This window comes from Cherax quadricarinatus, chromosome 1 (assembly GCF_038502225.1).
Source record: "Cherax quadricarinatus isolate ZL_2023a chromosome 1, ASM3850222v1, whole genome shotgun sequence".
NCBI lineage: Eukaryota > Metazoa > Arthropoda > Malacostraca > Decapoda > Parastacidae > Cherax > Cherax quadricarinatus.
This window is the reverse complement of record NC_091292.1, coordinates 102,618,194-102,640,054: the sequence shown is the minus strand read 5'-3', so window position 1 is coordinate 102,640,054 and position 21,861 is coordinate 102,618,194. Positions and strand designations below refer to the sequence as shown.

Below are 21,861 nucleotides of genomic sequence, written 5' to 3'. Positions count from 1 at the left end.
TCTCTGCATCACTGACTGCAGCATGGTTCATCTCTGCATCACTGACTGCAGCATGGTTCATCTCTGCATCACTGACTGCAGCAAGGTTCATCTCAGCATCACTGACTGTAGCATGGTTCATCTCAGCATCACTGACTGCAGTATGGTTCATCCCAGCATCACTGACTGTAGCATGGTTCATCTCAGCATCACTGACTGCAGTATGGTTCATCCCAGCATCACTGACTGTAGCATGGTTCATCTCAGCATCACTGACTGCAGTATGGTTCATCCCAGCATCACTGACTGTAGCATGGTTCATCTCAGCATCACTGACTGTAGCATGGTTCATCTCAGCATCACTGACTGTAGCATGGTTCATCTCAGCATCACTGACTGCAGCATGGTTCATCTCTGCATCACTGACTGCAGCATGGTTCATCTCTGCATCACTGACTGCAGCATGGTTCATCTCACCATCACTACTACTACTACTACTACTACTACTACTACTACTACTACTACCACTAGTGAACATCGAAATGGTACCTCACTAGTATTGCACCTCACTCAGAGCCTTTATATACCCTCTGTGTCCATGTATTGTTTGTAATGGCTTGATAAAGCTCCTGGAGAGCGAAACGTTGCCACAATAAATGTCACATTAGTTGCACTTGTGTCCTTTTACTTTACATGGTTCATCTCTGCATCACTGACTGTAGCATGGTTCATCTCAGCATCACTGACTGCAGCATAGTTCATCTCAGCATCACTGACTGTAGCATGGTTGATTTCAGCATCACTGACTGTAGCATGGTTCATCTCAGCATCACTGACTGTAGCATGGTTCATCTCAGCATCACTGACTGCAGCATGGTTCATCTCAACATCACTGACTGCAGCATGGTTCATCTCAGCATCACTCATGGCCTCCGCGGCCCGCACTGACATTGTGAATTCTGAGCCAAAAAGGAAATATTTCAGAAATAGTAACACATAGGAAAATAATGATATGTGTCCATAAACTTATATAATATTTGTAAAAATTATCTGACATCTTAGGTGTTCAGCGAAGAAAAAGAAAGGAAAGACCAGCAATTCTGCCAGAGTTCAAAACATTTAACAGACTTCCGTTTTAGTCCAGGAAATGGGTCGTCAGTATACATTCCAGCCTGGAGAGAACAAGTGACTTGAAGATTAAAATCAATAGCTCAGCATCTCTTGTTACTGAAAGTTTTTGTCATCTAGTCTATCACTCTAATTGTAGAAAGAATGGCAACACTGTCGTGATCTGTGAATGTGAGATCTTCCAACATTATCACTCCCAGGTCTCGCAACTTTCACTCTACTGAAGACAGAGGAGAAAGAGAAGGAAGACAGAGGAGGCAGAGAAGGAAGACAGAGGAGGCAGAGAAGGAAGACAGAGGAGGCAGAGAAGGAAGACAGAGAAGGAAGACAGAGGAGGCAGAGAAGGAAGACAGAGAAGGAAGACAAAGGAAGATGAGGGTGTCACGATGTGTAAAAATATAGATGTAAAACACTAACTCGTAACTCCCTCCCCTCAGGCTGTGTATGTAACTCCCTCCCCTCAGGCTGTGTATGTAACTCCCTCCCCTCAGGCTGTGTATGTAACTCCCTCCCCTCAGGCTGTGTATGTAACTCCCTCCCCTCAGGCTGTGTATGTAACTCCCTCCCCTCAGGCTGTGTATGTAACTCCCTCCCCTCAGGCTGTGAATGTAACTCCCTCCCCTCAGGCTGTGAATGTAACTCCCTCCCCTCAGGCTGTGAATGTAACTCCCTCCCCTCAGGCTGTGAATGTAACTCCCTCCCCTGAGGCTGTGTATGTAACTCCCTCCCCTCAGACTGTGTATGTAACTCCCTCCCCTCAGGCTGTGTATGTAACTCCCTCCCCTCAGGCTGTGTATGTAACTCCCTCCCCTGAGGCTGTGTATGTAACTCCCTCCCCTCAGGCTGTGTATGTAACTCCCTCCCCTGAGGCTGTGAATGTAACTCCCTCCCCTCAGGCTGTGAATGTAACTCCCTCCCCTCAGGCTGTGTATGTAACTCCCTCCCCTCAGGCTGTGAATGTAACTCCCTCCCCTCAGGCTGTGTATGTAACTCCCTCCCCTCAGGCTGTGTATGTAACTCCCTCCCCTCAGGCTGTGTATGTAACTCCCTCCCCTGAGGCTGTGAATGTAACTCCCTCCCCTCAGGCTGTGAATGTAACTCCCTCCCCTCAGGCTGTGTATGTAACTCCCTCCCCTCAGGCTGTGTATGTAACTCCCTCCCCTCAGGCTGTGTATGTAACTCCCTCCCCTCAGGCTGTGTATGTAAACTCCCTCCCCTCAGTAACTCCCTCCCCTCAGGCTGTGTATGTAACCCTACCTACCTCTCAGTCCCTCCCTCCCTACCTCTCAGTCCCTCCCTACCTACCTCTCAGTCCCACCCTACCAACCTCTCAGTCCCTCCCTCCCTACCTCTCAGTCCCTCCCTACCTTCCTCTCAGTACGTCCCTCCCTACCTATCTGTCCCTCCCTCCCTACCTCTCAGTCCCTCCCTCCCTACCTCTCAGTCTCTACCTACCTACCTCTCAGTCCCTCCCTCCCTACCCCTCAGTCCCTCCCTCCCTACCTCTCAGTCCCTCCCTCCCTACCTCTCAGTCCCTCCCTCCCTACCTCTCAGTCCCTCCCTACCTACCTCTCAGTCACTCCCTCCCTACCTCTCAGTCCCTCCCTCCCTACCTCTCAGTCCCTCCCTACCTACCTCTCAGTCCCTCCCTACCTACCTCTCAGTCCCTCCCTCCCTACCTCTCAGTCCCTCCCTACCTACCTCTCAGTCCCTCCCTCCCTACCTCTCAGTCCCTCCCTCCCTACCTCTCAGTCCCTCCCTCCCTACCTCTCAGTCCCTCCCTCCCTACCTCTCAGTCCCTCCCTACCTACCTCTCAGTCCCTCCCTCCCTACCTCTCAGTCCCTCCCTTCTTAATCCCTCCCTCCCTACCTCTCAGTCCCTCCCTTCTTAATCCCTCCCTCCCTACCTCTCAGTCCCTCCCTTCTTAATCCCTCCCTACCTCTCAGTCCCTCCCTTCTTAATCCCTCCCTCCCTCCCTACCTCTCAGTCCCTCCCTTCTTAATCCCTCCCTCCCTCCCTACCTCTCAGTCCCTCCCTTCTTAATCCCTCCCTCCCTACCTCTCAGTCCCTCCCTTCTTAATCCCTCCCTCCCTACCTCTCAGTCCCTCCCTTCTTAATCCCTCCCTCCCTCCCTACCTCTCAGTCCCTCCCTTCTTAATCCCTCCCTCCCTCCCTACCTCTCAGTCCCTCCCTTCTTAATCCCTCCCTCCCTTCCTCTCAGTCCCTCCCTTCTTAATCCCCTCCCTACCTCTCAGTCCCTCCCTTCTTAATCCCACCCTTCTTAATCCCTCCCTCCCTCCCTACCTCTCAGTCCCTCCCTTCTTAATCCCTCCCTCCCTACCTCTCAGTCCCTCCCTTCTTAATCCCTCCCTACCTCTCAGTCCCTCCCTTCTTAATCCCTCCCTACCTCTCAGTCCCTCCCTTCTTAATCCCTCCCTCCCTCCCTCCCTACCTCTCAGTCCCTCCCTACCTCTCAGTCCCTCCCTTCTTAATCCCTCCCTCCCTACCTCTCAGTCCCTCCCTTCTTAATCCCTCAATCCCTACCTCTCAGTCCCTCCCTTCTTAATCCCTCAATCCTACCTCCTCTCAGTCCCTCCCTTCTTAATCCCTCCCTCCCTCCCTACCTCTCAGTCCCTCCCTTCTTAATCCCTCCCTCCCTCCCTCCTACCTCTCAGTCCCCTCCCTTCTTAATCCCTCCCTCCCTACCTCTCAGTCCCTCCCTTCTTAATCCATCCCTCCCTCCCTACCTCTCAGTCCCTCCCTTCTTAATCCCTCCCTCCCTACCTCTGTCTCTCCCTTCTTAATCCCTCCCTCCCTACCTCTCAGTCCCTCCCTCCCTACCTCTCAGTCCCTCCCTTCTTAATCCCTCCCCTCCCTACCTCTCAGTCCCTCCCCTTCTTAATCCCTCCCTCCCTACCTCTCAGTCCCTCCCTTCTTAATCCCTCCCTCCCTCCCTACCTCTCAGTCCCTCCCTTCTTAATCCCTCCCTCCCTCCCTACCTCTCAGTCCCTCCCTTCTTAATCCCTCCCTCCCTCCCTACCTCTCAGTCCCTCCCTTCTTAATCCCTCCCTCCCTACCTCTCAGTCCCCTCCCTTCTTAATCCCTCCCTCCCTCCCTACCTCTCAGTCCCTCCCTTCTTAATCCCTCCCTCCCTACCTCTCAGTCCCTCCAATCTTAATCCCTCCCTCCCTCCTTACCTCTCAGTCCCTCCCTTCTTAATCCCTCCCTCCCTACCTCTCAGTCCCTCCCTTCTTAATCCCTCCCTCCCTACCTCTCAGTTCCTCCCTCCCTCCCTACCTCTCAGTCCCTCCCTTCTTAATCCCTCCCTCCCTACCTCTCAGTCCCTCCCTTCTTAATCCCTCCCTCCCTCCCTACCTCTCAGTCCCTCCCCTTCTTAATCCCTCCCTCCCTACCTCTCAGTCCCTCCCTTCTTAATCCCTCCCTCCCTCCCTACCTCCTCAGTCCCTCCCTTCTTAATCCCTCCTCCCTCCCTACCTCTCAGTCCCTCCTTGTAATCCCTCCCTCCTCCCTACCTCTCAGTCCCACTCCCTTCTAATCCCTCCCTCCCTACCTCTCAGTCCTCCCTCTTAATCCCTCCTCCCTACCTCTGAGTCCCTCCTTCTGGTCCCTCCTCCCTCCTACCTCTCAGTCCCTCCTTCTTAATCCCTCCTCCCTACCTCTCCAGTCCCCTCACTGGTTCCCTCCTCCTCCCTGCCTCTCAGTCCCCTCTCTTCTTAATCCCTCCTCCCTCCCTACCTCTCAGTCCCTCCCTTCTTAATCCCTACCTCTCAGTCCCTCCCTTCTTAATCCCTCCCTCCCTCCCTACCTCTCAGTCCCTCCCTTCTTAATCCCTCCCTCCCTCCCTACCTCTCAGTCCCTCCCTTCTTAATCCCTCCCTCCCTCCCTACCTCTCTGTCCCCTCCTTCGTAATCCCTCCCTCCCTCCCTACCTCTCAGTCCCTCCTTCTTAATCCCTCCCTCCCTCCTTACCTCTCAGTCCCTCCCTTCTTAATCCCTCCCTCCCTACCTCTCAGTCCCTCCCTTCTTAATCCCTCCTCCCTACCTTTCAGTCCCTCCCTCTTAATCCCTCCCTACCTCTCAGTCCCCTCCCTTCTTAATCCCTCCCTCCCTACCTCTCAGTCCCTCCCTTCTTAACCCTCCCTCCCTCCCTACCTCTCAGTCCTCCCTTCTTAATCCCTCCCTCCCTACCTCTCAGTCCTCCCTTCTTAATCCCTCCCTCCCTCCCTACCTCTCAGTCCCTCCCTTCTTAATCCCTCCCTCCCTCCCTACCTCTCAGTCCCTCCCTTCTTAATACCTCCTACCTCTCAGTCCCTCCCTTCTTAATCCCTCCCTCCCTACCTCTCAGTCCCTCCCTTCTTAATCCCTCCCTCCCTCCCTACCTCTCAGTCCCTCCCTTCTTAATCCCTACCTCTCAGTCCCTCCCTTCTTAATCCCTCCCTCCCTCCCTACCTCTCAGTCCCTCCCTTCTTAATCCCTCCCTCCCTCCCTACCTCCCTCACCTCTCAGTCCCTCCCTTCTTAATCCCTCCCTCCCTCCCTACCTCTCAGTCCCTCCCTTCTTAATCCCTCCTCCCTCCCTACCTCTCAGTCCCTCCCTTCTTAATCCCTCCCTCCCTCCCTACCTCTCAGTCCCTCCCTTCTTAATCCCTCCCTCCCTCCCTACCTCTCAGTCCCTCCCTTCTTAATCCCTCCCTCCCCTACCCTACCCTCCCTCTTAATCCCTCCCTCCCTCCTCTCAGTCCCTCCCTTCTTAATCCCTCCCTCCCTCCCTACCTCTCAGTCCCTCCCTTCTTAATCCCTCCCTCCCTCCCTACCTCTCAGTCCCTCCCTTCTTAATCCCTCCCTCCCTCCCTACCTCTCAGTCCCTCCCTTCTTAATCCCTCCCTCCCTCCCTACCTCTCAGTCCCTCCCTTCTTAATCCCCCTCCCTCCCTACCTCTCAGTCCCTCCCTTCTTAATCCCTCCCTCCCTACCATTCAGTCCCACCCGTCTTAATCCCACCCTCCCTACCTCTCAGTCCCTCCCTTCTTAATCCCTCCCTCCCTACCTCTCAGTCCCTCCCTTCTTAATCCCTCCCTCTCTACCTCTCAGTCCCTCCCTTCTTAATCCCTCCCTCCCTACCTCTCAGTCCCTCCCTTCTTAATCCCTCCCTCCCTACCTCTCAGTCCCTCCCTTCTTAATCCCTCCCTCCCTACCTCTTGCTCCGTCCTTTTAACTTCTCTCCCCTCCATCCTCGTCACTTATTCTCCTTCCTTCCTGGCAGTGCCAGCAGGCACTGTGGCACTCTTGCTTCATCACAAAGGCACCACCATTCCCACACCACCACCACTACTACTACCACCACCGCTACCAACACTACCACTGCTACTACCACCGCTACCACTACCACCAACACCGCCACCACTCCCTCTCCTCCCGTGTGCTACAACCCCAGCCACTTACCACTTAAGTACCTACTTGATACTTGATAGTTGATGTTGGTGCTGTTGGTGTCTATAACACTTACCACTTACACTTATAACAACAACTCTTAAACAATAATGTATTTCTGTATTACCAATGTTCCTCATACACTTGTGTATACAATGTTGCTTACTCTTAAGCTATTTAAAAATACACATATACATACATAAACATATATATATATATATATATATATATATATATATATATATATATATATATATATATATATATATGTATATATATATATATATATATATGTATATATATATGTATATATATATATGTATATATATATGTATATATATATATATATATATATATGTCGTGCCGAATATGTAAAACTGGTCAATTAGCAAGAACTCATTTAAAATTAAGTCCTTTCTGAAATTTTCTCTTATACGTTTAAAGATATATTTTTTTCATTAATGTTAATGCAAAAATTTTTAATTTTGCACCAAAAGAATCTTAGAAAACTTACCTAACCTTATTATAACAAGAACAATTTATTTTAGCGTAACCCAACTAAATATATTTTAGATTTGTTTATAGTAATTTAATACTAAACAAACACAGTGAAATATATTTTTTTCGTTAGGTTCAGAATGATTTTGGCGAAATTATTGCATACACAAATTTTCGCTTGTCCTATATGGCAAGATGAGCGTTGCTATTTAAGCCAAGATCGCAAGTTCTGCCTATTCGGCACGACATATATATATATATATATATATATATATATATATATATATATATATATATATATATATATATATATATATATATATATATAACATACATACAGTGTGCAGGAGAGGGAAGATGTACAATTAAGAGTGGGACCTGGGCTGCAGGGAGCGCCGCCCCTCCCCCCAGTGCACTCATAACCACCAGACTTACCTGACTAGCCAGGCAAGCAAGCAAGCAATAAGAAAGGATAGAAAAAAGGACTGGAAAGAAAGAAGAGAGAGGAGAAAGAAAGGATGAAAGGTGAAGGATAAGAGAAGTCTACACCTAACGATGGAGAGAAGAAAGGTAGAGGATAGGGAGAGAAAAATAAGGAAGAGGGTAGAGAGAAGAAAATAAGAAAGGAAAGCAAGGAAATAAGGAAGGGTGGGTGGGAGAAGAGACGTACGTGCCTGTGACTTGTTTCCAACAAGCCAGGTTGTTTGTGCTAGCGGCCTGCAGACACACAGCCATTACAGTCCGAGTGATCACTTTTTAGGAGATAGTTGTTCAGTTTCCTCTTAGAAACATCTGTTTTTTTTCCTCCCTGTAATATTTCTGATACCTGTTGACTACACGTTCAAGTCTCATCACGGATGTTGATATAATGTTCTCTGATTGTACTCAAGGCTTCCCTACTTTTAATTTGGTTTATTATACACACAAAAAGCAACCATTATACACCCATACAGTCATTATACACCCATACAGTCATTATACACCCATACACAGTCATTATACTCATACACAGCCACTATACACCCGTACTCAGCCATTATACAACCATACTCAGCCATTATACACGCATACTTACATATACTATTTTACTTTACTAAAGTGTTAAGTTGTCATGGCAGTGTGTAGACTGGATAACAGGTCCTAGAATATTTTCCAAGTGTACATTGTCAGGCATTTCTCTCTCTCTCTCTCTCTCTCTCTCTCTCTCTCTCTCTCTCTCTCTCTCTCTCTCTCTCTCTCTCTCTCTCTCTCCCCCCGTCTCAGAGAGATTAATCAGGTGCTTTCAGACGTGCTCAGTGGTCCAGATGTTGTATTGATTATAAGGTGGCTGTAAACGACTTCTGTACATTTTGTGTTGTTACCCTGGTCTTGAGAGCAGCAGTGACAACAACACAATACTGAGCAGTGAGAACTTCACTGTTCGGCACGTTCTTATGATGCACTCGGCCATTTTCCTGATCTCTGCTGTACTTGACTTATTGTCTTCTCTAAATGACACTGTATCTGACATAATTATTCCCGAGTGCAGGAGCTCTCAAGTTCCAAGAGTCCCCTACTTGACAACCTTATGTGTAAACAGAAAGAGAGAGAGAGAGAGAGAGAGAGAAAGAGAGAGAGAGAGAGAGAGAGAGAGAGAGAGAGAGAGAGAGAGAGAGAGAGAGAGAGAGAGAGAGAGAGAGAGAGAGAGAGAGACCCACTGCCGCACACTCCTGACGGTATTTGATCAAATATTAACAAGCAGAAACACTGCCTTCAGCATGTCAGTGTTCACTCAGCATGAAGAACATGCTGGGGGAGGCAGCAAGGCTTGGGAAACAGGGAGTAAAGGAAGAGGAGGAGAGAAGAGGGAGGGGGAGAAAGCAAAGGAAGATGACGAAGAGGCGAGGAATGAGAACGGGAAGAGTTAAGTACACAGGAATAAAGATAAGAGAAGAGGTTAAAGTAACAACTATACAGAGGTTCTCTGCTAGGAAAAATAAACTATTTCTCTGATACTGTTACACATATAATGAGAGGAAAGACCACGAGAGAGAAGCAGAAGGCTCTCTCATCATCCTCCACACTCTCACGCAGCCGCCAGCACGGCAATATTGCTCAAGGCAGTTGTGAGACCAGGCCGCGGGGACGCTGACTCTGGAAATAAGTACGGGAAACCTACAGCAAAGGTAAGGATAAAGGTATATCGAAGGTATACTATTCTAGAAGATATGAGAATCAACGGAGACTAGAGCACAACGTGTAAAATACTGAGTGAACTAGAGAGTGGCCAGGTAGTATGAGAGTCTGGGAAGAGAGATGGCAGGTAACAACGAGGAGGAGGAGCCACACGGACGTTAATTAAGGAATACTTTTAGTGTGTGTGGTCAGTAAGTGGAAAAACCAAGTTGATGAGATAGTAGACAGCCAGGTCTCCTCTGGTCTGGGACCGGGCCAATGAGACACCCGGAATCGACTCCCAATAGGTACTTACATAGATAAGGTCTTAGAGGCCAGGAATCAGTATAACTGTTTTTAATGAAGAGGCGGGACCAGGAGCTGTGACTCAATCCCTGCAGGCACATCTAGCTGTATGCTTGTTAGGACAACTAGGGCAAGAGGTCATTCATGAGAGGCAGGTCCAGCAATTAACCTGCCTGAGAGGCCAAGCAGCAGCAGCAGCAGCAGTAGTAGGAGCTGCAGGAGAGTGGCTCAGAGGTTGGGGTGGAGGTAGAGGTAGAGCCAGGGAGGCCGGGGACAGGTGGAGGCGCCCCAGACAGTAATTACTTACAATGTAATCTCCTGGATTGTATAACAAAGCCTCGCGAGCCTCCTTGTCTTCATAGCCAAGCAAGTCTGTGAGGACACTGCGGTGAGCAGAGGGAGCGAGGGATACCTGAAGAACGGTTCCAGGGGTCAATGCCTCCGCGGCTCGGTCCCAGACCAGGCCTCCTAGAAAATCAAGGCCTGATTAACCAGGTTGTTACGTCTACAAACACAAAAGATGATACACTTCTAGTTGCTGTGCTGGAGGGCTTGTTGGCTGGACTTAGTATCAGTGGCTCTGATGAGATTGTCACTGACTTTGTTTCCACTCCAGTATGGCTCCCAGGTGGTGATACATTACTAACATTTCTTGCCATTTTTGGGTTCTGCTTCCAAGTACTAAAAATAATCTCTCCTGGTTGTGGTATAGTTTACATGGCCATACTGGCGTTCCTGAGGCTTTATACGCCTTGTATCCTTCTTGTCTTCGTCTGAATAGTTTAAAGCAGAGCACTGTCCTTCATTTACTGAACTAGGGCAGATTCTTGGGGGCGAAAGAGTTTGCAGGGCCTGGAGCGGCATGTGTCTTTGGTCACGAGATGATGACATTGTCTGGGATGGTTGTATACGCAAGTTCCCTTTTTGTCTGTCCAGGATGTATTCACAATGTCCCAAGCATTAACATTTCCACGTTTCAGGCTCCAGTTGGCTGTGGTTTCGAGGCTCCGAGTTCGCAACTGCTGTAATTTCTGGATCAGTACCAGAGAAAGAGGCAACACTGACAGCAGCATTAATACTAGAACCAGACAATGACAGCAATACCAGCATCAGTGCTACCACCAGCCTCACTATTACGAACATCAGCACAAACCCTCGAATCATCATGGTCGCCAGTACCAACATACCAGTACTGGTGACAGGGCCAGAGTCAGAAACTCCACCGGTATCAGCCTGGTTGATCAGGCTCTGATCCACCAGGAGGCCTGGTCACAGACCGGGCCGCGGGGGCGTTGACCCCCGGAACTCTCTCCAGGTAAACTCCAGACCCACCAGGACCACCACTTTCGGCACCGAGAACCAGGATGTGTGCACCTTCAACCTGGGTTCCTCCAATGTTGACAAAGGTTACACCAATGGTGACGTTTCTGTCATGTGTCCCCCTCTAGCGCTCTACATCAAGACTGTCCTTGATCTTTGCGGGTCTTTGCAAGGCCAGACATATAACTGACTCATTATCTGATGCAGGGATGTTGGCCAGCGCCTCTGTGATCTTTCAGAATAAAGCCAAGTCTTTCTCGAGTATCCAGAAGATAGACTTACGCATTTTGCATAGCATTCTTTCTCTCTCCCTTAGACAAACTAACAATCGTTAAATATATCTTGGTTCCTCTTATATAACACGAAATATAACAAAGATATTCCAGATTACCGCTACAACGAAGACAATTACCATCCTCGCTTTCCACAACTTGATGGAAGGATGGAGGGTAGAACTGGAGGGAGGAAGGGTAGAGATGGAGGAAAGGAGAGTATAGATGGAGGGAGGGAAGGTATAGAAGGAGGGAAGAGCTGAGGGAGGGGTTGTGGGGAAGTAACAGAGAAGTAAATAATGATTCAACAATGAAATGAAAAACAGCGACCCGCTGATCCACATATCCGTCACAACCTGGTTGATCTGGCACCTACTGGAGATATTTGTGCAGTTTCCTCTTGAAGACGTCTACACTTGTACCAGCAGTGCTTCTGATATCGTCTGGTAAGATGTTGAATAGTCTGGGACCACGAATGTCGATACAGTGTTCCCTTAAGGTGGATAATGACAGGACATAATGAATGCAGGCAGGTGATCATTGGTGGTGTGATGACTCTCAACTGGGATGACTACCTCAGGAGTGATGATTCTCCACTCTGATGACTCTCAACTGGGATGACTACCTCAGGAGTGATGATTCTCCACTCTGATGACTCTCAACTGGGATGACTACCTCAGGAGTGATGATTCTCCACTCTGATGACTCTCAACTGGGATGACTACCTCAGGAGTGATGATTCTCCACTCTGATGACTCAGCTGTGATGACTACCTCAGATGTGATAACTCTCTCAAGTATTGACTACCTCAGTGTGATGACTACTTGACACACGTCACTGACTATCCAGAGAGCTGCTAATATCCTGCCACATGGGTGTGAAACGGAAGTGTGTTAAACGTCTTGCACTCTGGATACATTGCCCAGCTTCTCTCTCTCTCTCTCTCTCTCTCTCTCTCTCTCTCTCTCTCTCTCTCTCTCTCTCTCTCTCTCTCTCTCTCTCTCTCTCTCTCGTGAACACGAAAGACGACAATCAATGTTACAGAATTGTATTTGTACGAATGTGCTCCTGGTTTTATAGTCCTTAGAATTTCTTAATAGTTCTTATCTGCCCTATGTGGCGGCACTCTGCCCTATGTGGCGGCACTCTGCCCTATGTGGCGGCACTCTGCCCTATGTGGCGGTACTCTGCCAATGCCACAATTACAAAATAATACAAAATACATTAAGTAGCTGTCCTGAACGAGGCAAAATTCATTACGGGAAAAGAAACTGCAAAATACAACGTCTTGAAAGAACATAAGAACATAAGAACGAAGGAACACTGCAGAAGGCCTACTGGCCCATGCGAGGCAGGTCCAAGTCTCCTACCGGCTTAAGCCAATGCACCCAACCTAGACAGGTCAGGTCTCATTGACTTAAGGGAGGAACACGGCAACCGACCTGTTAGCACAAGCTATCAGGTCTAACTCACACCCACCCACATCTACTCATGTATTTATCCAACCTATTTTTAAAGCTACACAACGTTCTGGCCTCTATAACGGTACTTGGGAGTTTGTTCCACTCATCCACAACTCTATTACCAAACCAGTACTTTCCTATATCCTTCCTGAATCTGAATTTTTCCAACTTAAAACCATTGCTGCGAGTCCTGTCTAGGCTAGATATTTTCAGCACACTATTTACATCCCCTTTATTTATTCCTGTCTTCCACTTATACACCTCAATCATATCCCCCCTAATTCTACGTCTTTCTAGAGAGTGCAGTTTCAGGGCCCTTAGTCTATCCTCATAGGGAAGGTTTCTGATACATGGGATCATCTTTGTCATCCTCCTTTGTACATTTTCCAGAGAATTTATATCCATTCTGTAATACGGTGACCAAAACTGTGCAGCATAATCTAAATGAGGCCTAACCAAGGATGTATAGAGTTGAAGAACAACCTGAGGACTCCTATTATTTATGCTTCTTGATATGAAGCCAAGGATTCTATTAGCTTTATTGCGAACACTTATGCACTGTTGTCTTGGTTTCAGATTACTGCTAACCAGAACTCCTAAATCTTTTTCGCAATCCGTAATATTAAGATCTACATTATTTAGTTTATATGTGGCATGGTTATTGTCCTGTCCAACATTTAGAACTTTGCATTTGTCTATATTAAACTGCATCTGCCACTTCTCCGACCACTGCATCAGTCTATTCAAATCTTCCTGGAGTGCTCGAATGTCCTCGTCAGAATGAATTCGACGGCCTATTTTGGTGTCATCGGCAAACTTGCCGATGTCGCTCTTTATGCCCTCATCTATGTCGTTTATGTAGATTGTGAACAGCAGGGGGCCCAACACTGACCCCTGTGGAACACCGCTCGTGACACTTCCCCACTCTGATTTCTCCCCATTTATGCAAACTCTCTGCTGCCTATTTGTCAACCATGCCTCTATCCAGGAAAAAATTTCTCCTCCTATTCCATGTGCTTTAATTTTCCTCAATAGTCTCTGATGTGGGACCCTGTCAAAAGCCTTACTGAAGTCCATATACACAATATCATATTCATTACCATGATCTACCTCCTCAAATACCTTAGTGAAAAAAGTTAATAAATTCGTAAGGCAGGAACGCCCCTTTGTAAAACCATGCTGAGATTCGTTGATTAATTTATGCTTTTCAAGGTGGCTACGAACTGCCTCGGCAATTATTGATTCCATAAATTTTCCCACTATGGAGGTTAGGCTTATTGGTCTATAGTTCGAAGCTAAGGACCTGTCACCTGTTTTGAAAATAGGTATCACATTTGCCATTTTCCACTTATCTGGCACCATGCCAGTTTGTAGTGATATGTTGAAAAGATTAGCCAAAGGTGTGCTAAGCTCCTCTTTACATTCCTTTAGAACCCTTGCATACAGTTCATCAGGGCCTGGGGATTTGTTAGGTTTTAATTTATCTATTTGCCTAAGGACCATGTCACTTGTGACCCTAATAGTGCACAGTTTATTATCGTCCTGTTCTACATAATTTATCATTACTGGAATATCGCTGGTATCCTCCTGTGTAAAAACTGAGAGGAAGTATGTGTTAAAAATTCTACACATTTCCTTATCACTGTCAGTGAGCTGACCCGAGGAACTTTTGAGTGGGCCTATCTTGTCCCTGATCTTACTTCTGTATACCTGAAAGAATCCTTTTGGGTTAGTCTTCGATTCTCTTGCAACTTTAACCTCATAATCTCTTTTTGCTTTTCTAATTCCCTTTTTTATTTCTCTCTTTAACTGAATATATCGATTTCTTAATTGCCCCTCTCCTCTTTTGATTTGCCTATATATGCCTCTCTTTTGACCAATCAGATATTTTAATCTATTATTCATCCATTTAGGATCATTTTTGTTTGATCTGATTTCCCTATTTGGGACATAATTTGACTGAGCAGCTAGAACTATGCCCTGGAAAGCATCATATCGGCAACCATCACCACCTACCTGACCCTTAGTCAGGTCATTCCAGTTCAGCCCACCTAAGTAATTTTTCAGTCCTGTGAAATCAGCCAAGCGAAAGTCAGGGACGGAGACTTGATTGCCATTATTAGGGGAATTCCATGATATGTTAAAACTGAGTGATTTGTGATCACTCTCCCCAAGCTCATCATTAACCTCAAGATTATTAATTAGTGTTTCCCTACTGGCAAGAACCAAGTCAAGGAGGTTATTTCCCCTAGTTGGCTCTGTCACAAACTGTTTTAAAAAACAATCCTGGATCGTATCAAGAAAGTCACCCGACTCTAAATTTCCTGTCAAATTGCTCCAGTCAATCTGTCTATAGTTGAAATCTCCCATTAGCACAACATTTTCGTGTGTAGATGCCTTACGAATTTCGTCCCATAGAAGTTTACTGCACTCCCTATCAAGATTTGGGGCCCTGTAAATCACACCCAAAATTAGTTTTTCTCGGCCCTCGAGAAGCTGTAACCAAACAGATTCAGTGGCTGACGCTTCTAATTTAATATCTTGTCTAACACAACAATTTAAATTGTCTCTGACATACATCGCTACTCCACCACCTTTCCTGTTGACCCTGTCAGTGTGGAATAATTTATAGCCTTGTATGTGACATTCAGAGGGCATCTCTCTATCTTTCAGATTGAGCCAGGTCTCTGTTATAGCAATAATATCTATGTTTCCTGCACTTGCAATTAATCTTAGCTCATCTATCTTATTTCTAACACTCCTGCTATTAGTATAGTAAACCTTAAGGGAGCTAGTCCCTTGCTGCCCTCTGCTGTCCCCCTTTGTTTGCTGACCTGTTCTATTGTCTTTATTTATAACTTCATGCTGAATGCCTTTTATACATTTACTGTTTCCAACCCTAGTGTTGCAACCTGCTTGTTTCCCACACACACCCATACCTCTATCTTCCATCAGTTTAAAATCATAGGCATTTCACCAATGGCCTTCTCAATCGAGTCTGCAAGTGCTACTACCCCTGCCCCAGAGAGATGTACCCCATCCCTTGCATACATATCATGTTTGCCATAAAAGTTGTTCCAGTTGTCAATGAATGGGATTGCAAGTTCCTTGCAGTATCTGTCTAGCCAGCAATTTACACCAATTGCCCTAGACAACCATTCATTTCCTACTCCCCTTCTAGGCAAGATGCTACATATGATTGGGATCCCTCCCTTAGACTTAATGAAATCTATAGCTGACCTGTACTTATCTAGCAGCTCTTCTCTCCTACCCTTCCCAATATCATTTCCACCAGCACTGAGACAGATAATGGGCTTGTTCCCATTACCTGACATGATATTATCCAGCCTGTTGACAATGTCCCCAACACCAGCTCCAGGGAAGCACACTCTATCTCTCATCTTCTTATTCCTATTACAAAAAGCACGGTCAACATATCTTACCTGAGAGTCACCAACCACAAGAATGCGCTTACCTTCATTAGCAGGGGCAGTAGTACCCTTACCTTCACTGGCCACTGAAGTACATTCATCCTGGAGAACAGAGAAGCGATTTCCTACCTTCAGATCTTCACTCTTAACTTTCCTTACTCTGATGCGCCTCCCATTACTGTGAACAACTCGCCACTTGTAGCAGGTGCTGGACTGCACCTCACTGCTGGTAGCCGTTGCTACCTCCCCACCTACAGCCTCCTCACAGTGAGAGACAGACTGCATCTCACTGCTAGAAGCCTCATTCCCCACATCTCCAACCACCTCACACTCTCTCCCAGGCCCATTGAGGTGGACCTTCAGCCTCCTAATCTCCTCCTGGAGAAGCAAGACCTCCTCCTTCAACTCTCCAACCTCAGATTTTAAAACACTGCAGAAGCAAGCCATGTTAACGGCTTTGAGGGGACTTGAGCTAGAGTTCGTCACGACCACGCTAGCTGGAGATTCGTCTGTAAAAACTTGCATTTGTGGTCACAGTGGTGCCTATGCTAACCTTCCTATGGTGTAGAAATATACCTAGTTGGACGAATCTTATTGTGGCTAGCTGGTCCAGTGGCTAACGCGACGGTCTGGAGTTTTGAGATTCTCTGACCGCGGGTTCTATCCCCACCCTTGGTATCGTTTGGTTTTTTTAACACGCTCACACATGCCTGTTGGATGTCCAAGCCCCTCGCATACAAAACGTCCTTTACCCCTCCCTCCAACGTTTCTTACGACGACATCCTACACAACCTTCCCTCCATTACTGATTTATAAACCTTCTAAGTCTTCTTATTTTGCTCCAGCCTCTATAAAGGTCCAAACCACCTCAACAACCCTTCTTCAGCTCTCTGGATAATACTTTCAATAACCCCACACCTCCTTCTACTTTCCAAACTACGAATTCTCTACATAATATTCACGTCACACATTGCCCTCAGACACGACATCTCCACTGCCTCCAGCCTCCTCCTCGCTACAAAGTTCAAAACCCATGCTCCGTACCCATGTAAGTGTGTTGGTACCACTGTACTTTGATACAGTCCCCTGTCTGTCTTTGCCCTTTGGCACTCTGCTGTTGTTGACTCTGCTTCTGCTGCAGCTGCTGCATCTAGGGCAGCTCAGCTGAATATCTGAACAAGCACAAACACTGCAGGTTGGAGGTTGAGAAGTGACACAAGCGGTAAGGGGGTAAGGCATGGGCAAGACGTGGGGTAAAAGGTTCCACTGAGTGCTCAACACAGCCAGCTATCAGTCACTACCACTACCACCACCACCACCACCCATCACACAGACCAACACTGTAACCGTACACGAACTAGGGGACACACACACACACACACACACACGCATGATAACGACATACAAAATACTACGAGGAATTGACAGGGTGGACAGAGACAGGATGTCCCAGAGATGGGACACAGAAACAAGCGGTCACAAATGGAAGTTGAAGACTCAGATGCGTCAAAGGGATGTTAGGAAGTATTTCTTTAGTCATAGAGTTGTCAGGAAGTGGAATAGTCTGGCAAATGACGTAGTGGAGGCAGGATCCATACATAGTTTTAAGACGAGGTTTGATAAAGCTCATGGAGCAGGGAGAGAGAGGACCCAGTAGCAACCAGTGAAGAGGTGGGGCCAGAAGCAATGACTCGACCTTTGCAACCACAAATAGGTGACTATAAACAGGCGAGTACTCACACAAACACACACACACACGAGGCAATACATAAGAGTACATGAAAAAAAGAACAGATAATAAAGGACTTGGTAATACGTATAATGGTAGAATTTAGAAACAGCACATGAAGACGTTGTGCGCACCGAGGCCTTGACTGATAAGTCCCCAGTGAACGAAAGGTCTTCATAAGAAAATCCCATCATTCGCATTGGTTTTATACGGTAAATGCTTTCCACGAGTCCTCATCATACTCCATAACTTTAGTCTGTGTACATGTCAGTGATATTGATCTGCTGTTCTGTTCTTGTGTCGTGTACCTAGTTAATACAAGCTAGTTGTTTGTCTAGAGAGAAGTACATAGTTCTTCTGTCTGCTGAGAAGAACTATCTACTTCTCGCAAGACAAAGAATTAGCGTGTATTAACTAGGTACATGACATAAGGACAGGATAGCAGAACAATATCAAGAGACATGTACACAAACTGAAGTTACGCAGTATGATGAGGACTCGTGAAAGCATTTACCTTATAAAACCATCACGGACTGAAGGACGGGATTCTGTCTCACCAACCTTCAAGTGTTGGGATGGAGGTACGACGGGAAAGACAGGGGGAGGGGGCTGTGTGCACTGTATTCCATCACATAGTAATCCACCAAACAGAAAAAAACAAACAAAAGTAAAAGGAATCGTAATAAAGTGGATGAGAGTGTATGAAAGGCATGAGATAGAGTGATGGAAGATGTATTAGTATGGGAGTTTTTAAGGAGTGACCTCCTTCGGGAATCACTGTTAAGGTCACTATTGGTCCTAATTTACATTAACGATCTCCCCAAGTCCCTCCTGAAAAGAAGTTAAAGAGAAGGTAGACAGGAGATGGAGCACAGCATAGGGAGGCAGGGATGAACGTCCAGTTAACAAATAAAGGTTAAAACCTGGGAGGTGGCGTCATGGCAGAGGTATTACCAGAGCTGCACATGAACGGTGTAACCTCAGCAGCATGTCTGTGACGAGCAAATATCAAAACAGCATTCAGGAACTAAACAAAGAATTCTTCAAGGCACTAAAGTCGACGTACGTGAAGCTACTTATCGAGTATGCGGCTTCATCGTGGAGCCCTCACATAATTACTCTCACGCAAAAAGCAGAACAGATCCAAAAGTTAGCAACGAGATTTATTCCAGACCCCGAGAGAAATGAAATACGAGAAACAGCTTTAAAAACAACTTAACCTGACGACCTCGGATGAGGAGAAGGGAACTATCACAGGAGATAATCACGATATATACAAATCTATGAGGGTGAACATCGTTAACAGAGAAGCGGGGACCAGGAACAAGGTGCCGGTGGGACGCTGAAGATTCGGATGATTCACATGATGTAAGCGAGTATATATTTCATTATTCTTAGAGTATTTGAAAAATGGAGTGAGGCTGATCAGGTCGTGGTGGACGCAAACAAAATACCGATTTTCAATAAGAGGCGAAACGGAGCCTGTGAAAGAACTTGTAAACACAGCCAGGCAGCGTCAGAGACGCCGCTCGTCCCTCACACACACGATCAGACAAGACAAAAATGTGAAAACAGTTGGAAAACAGCGAATGTAACGTCAACATACAAGCAAGAGAATGTCGAGGAAGCATATTATCAACAGTATCATAAAATAGGAACAAGAGGATTTGTAGAACAACTGGAAGGAAAGAATCAGACAAGAGAGAACCAGTTTTAAGGGAGTTGAACCCCTTCAGGGTTCTTAAATAGTAACAGAAGGAAAACAGGAACACCAGGGATGGCTAGACTGCATTTTCCTGATCTGTAAGAAAAATCCATTTGATATCGTACTGCATCAGGGGGTTGCTCTACCACCTGCTGAAGCAGACAGCTGGTGTACAAACTACTGAAGCAGACAGCTGGTCTGCAAACTGGTGTAGCAAAGGTATCCTGTGACAGCTAGATCACATGGTTGCAAGGATCATGGCCCTAGCGACCCGCTCCCACACCTCTACAACTGAATTAAACACTACAACATTAAAACTACTGTGAATCACAGTGGAAAGTAAAGTTAATGATGACTATAAGTAGAGTCTTGATAAACTGACTCTCCCTGTACATGTCCACGAGACAGACTAGTAGTCCTTCTAAATCTAGAGGGTAGGTACTACCCTCCTGGGAGGTTGGTGTCTACCAAGCTATCAGTGTGTACTCACCTGAGCCATGAGAAAGGTGTCCAGCACAGGTGTGGTCTTTAAGCAGGTGAGGTGACTGTTTACAAGACCCTCCACCTGCCACCTTCCCTGCTCACCTTCACCTGAAGCCTCGCTCACCTGAAAATAACCAATGTATCAGCATTTATTACTACCTCTCACATAAAAATACAACAGTAATAATACAACAGTCACTACCTTTCATACGAACATACAACGGCAGTAACAGTGTGTGTGATCATGAGTGTAAAGATAGAGGAGTCTTAGCCTGCTAATATTCACATCTTGGTTCTAGTCTGGGGATCTCAGCTCTATGAAGGAACGCATGTTAGAGCTCCAGTGAGAAGACCTGAACGATGAGGGTAAGCTGGACTTACAAGCTCGAGTAATGAGGGTTTAGAAAGGAGCCTTAGTTGAAGACAGAGCTGAAAGCTCTATGTGAGGGCTGCAGGTGTGACCCGTTAGTGTACGCTCAACTCTTATTTTATTCTCTAAGTAACATTCCAGTCTGTCGAGCATACCTTAACATTACCCTGTAAACTCGCTCTTGCTCAAGTAATAACCTAACATATTAGTATGAATATGCTATTTCTTCTTAAACATTACACTCTCTCCTCCCTTGTTTTCAATACCACCACGACTTTCTTATTACCACCTCCATCACTGTTGCACTACTGTTATTCCCTCCCGTTCTACCACTCCCGTCCCCGTCTCTCCTCTCGTGTATACTAGCTCCCTTCCCTTCGCGCCTTTGTCACACTAGTTAATGGTCCAAGTCGTACCAAAACGTCGTCACATTCAGTCTGCTATGTGTCGGTTATTTATAAGAACATAAGAAAGAAAGAACACTGCAGCAGGCCTACTGGCCCATGAGAGGCAGGTCCAAGTCACCCACCAGCCCAAGCCTAGTATGTAATAATATAATTCCCCAGGAGTTGAATCCATCAATAAGAGTTTTAAGATTATTAAAATATAATTCTAGATTATTTGGTAAACACCAGAGTAAACAGTTTACTTAATTTTAAATCCTGATTATATTATTACTAATATTTATATTCCTCAAGTACGTATTTAAGGATGAGCCTTTTTTTTAGGGATAGTGAGGGGTGGAAGGGATATCTTTGTGTACTCTGGTTATCCTTCTTTATCCTGGTTTACCCTGGTTATCCATATTTATCCTGGGTAGCTTGTGATTGGTGCAGAGGTGAGTGATAGGCTTGTGATTGGTGCAGAGGAGAGAGACAGGCTTGTGATTGGTGAAGACGAGAGAGATAGGCTTGTGATTGGTGCAGAGGAGAGAGACTGGCTTGTGACTGGTGCAGAGGTGAGAGACAAACTTGTGATTGATGCAGAGGAGAGAGACAGGCTTGTGATTGGTGCAGAGGAGATAGACTTGTGATTGGTGCAGAGGAGAGAGACAGGCTTGTGATTGTGCAGAGGTGAGAGACAAACTTGTGATTGGTGCAGAGGAGAGAGACAGGCTTGTGATTGGTGCAGAGGAGAGAGATAGGCTTGTGATTGGTGCAGAGGAGAGAGATAGGCTTGTGATTGGTGCAGAGGAGAGAGACAGGCTTGTGATTGGTGCAGAGGAGAGAGACAGGCTTGTGATTGGTGAAGACGAGAGAGATAGGCTTGTGATTGGTGCAGAGGAGAGAGATTGGCTTGTGACTGGTGCAGAGGTGAGAGACAAACTTGTGATTGGTGCAGAGGAGAGAGACAGGCTTGTGATTGGTGCAGAGGAGAGAGATAGGCTTGTGATTGGTGCAGAGGAGAGAGGCTTGTGATTGGTGCAGAGGAGAGAGACAGGCTTGTGATTGGTGCAGAGGAGAGAGACAGGCTTGTGATTGGTGCAGAGGAGAGAGATAGGCTTGTGACTGGTTAAGAGGAACAAATAACACTTCATTAGTTCAAGGTAAAGGAAAATGGCCGCCCATAAAACC

The 21,861-nt window shown here is 46.6% G+C and overlaps 1 protein-coding gene across 5 annotated transcripts in view; it reads right to left on the bottom strand.

Annotated features, from left to right (window-relative positions):
* LOC128689091 (E3 ubiquitin-protein ligase TRIM9) overlaps window positions 1-21,861 on the bottom strand; it is a 356,345-nt gene that overhangs the window by 33,462 nt on the left and 301,022 nt on the right. For 3 of the 5 annotated variants that reach the window (XM_070085428.1, XM_070085436.1, XM_070085457.1), the window contains exon 2: window positions 19,925-20,041. The exons of the other annotated variants lie outside the window; for them this stretch is intronic. In XM_070085428.1, coding sequence (XP_069941529.1) covers window positions 19,925-20,041 — 117 coding nt within the window. The remainder of the gene's footprint in view (window positions 1-19,924; window positions 20,042-21,861) is intronic. 5 annotated transcript variants of the gene reach the window in all.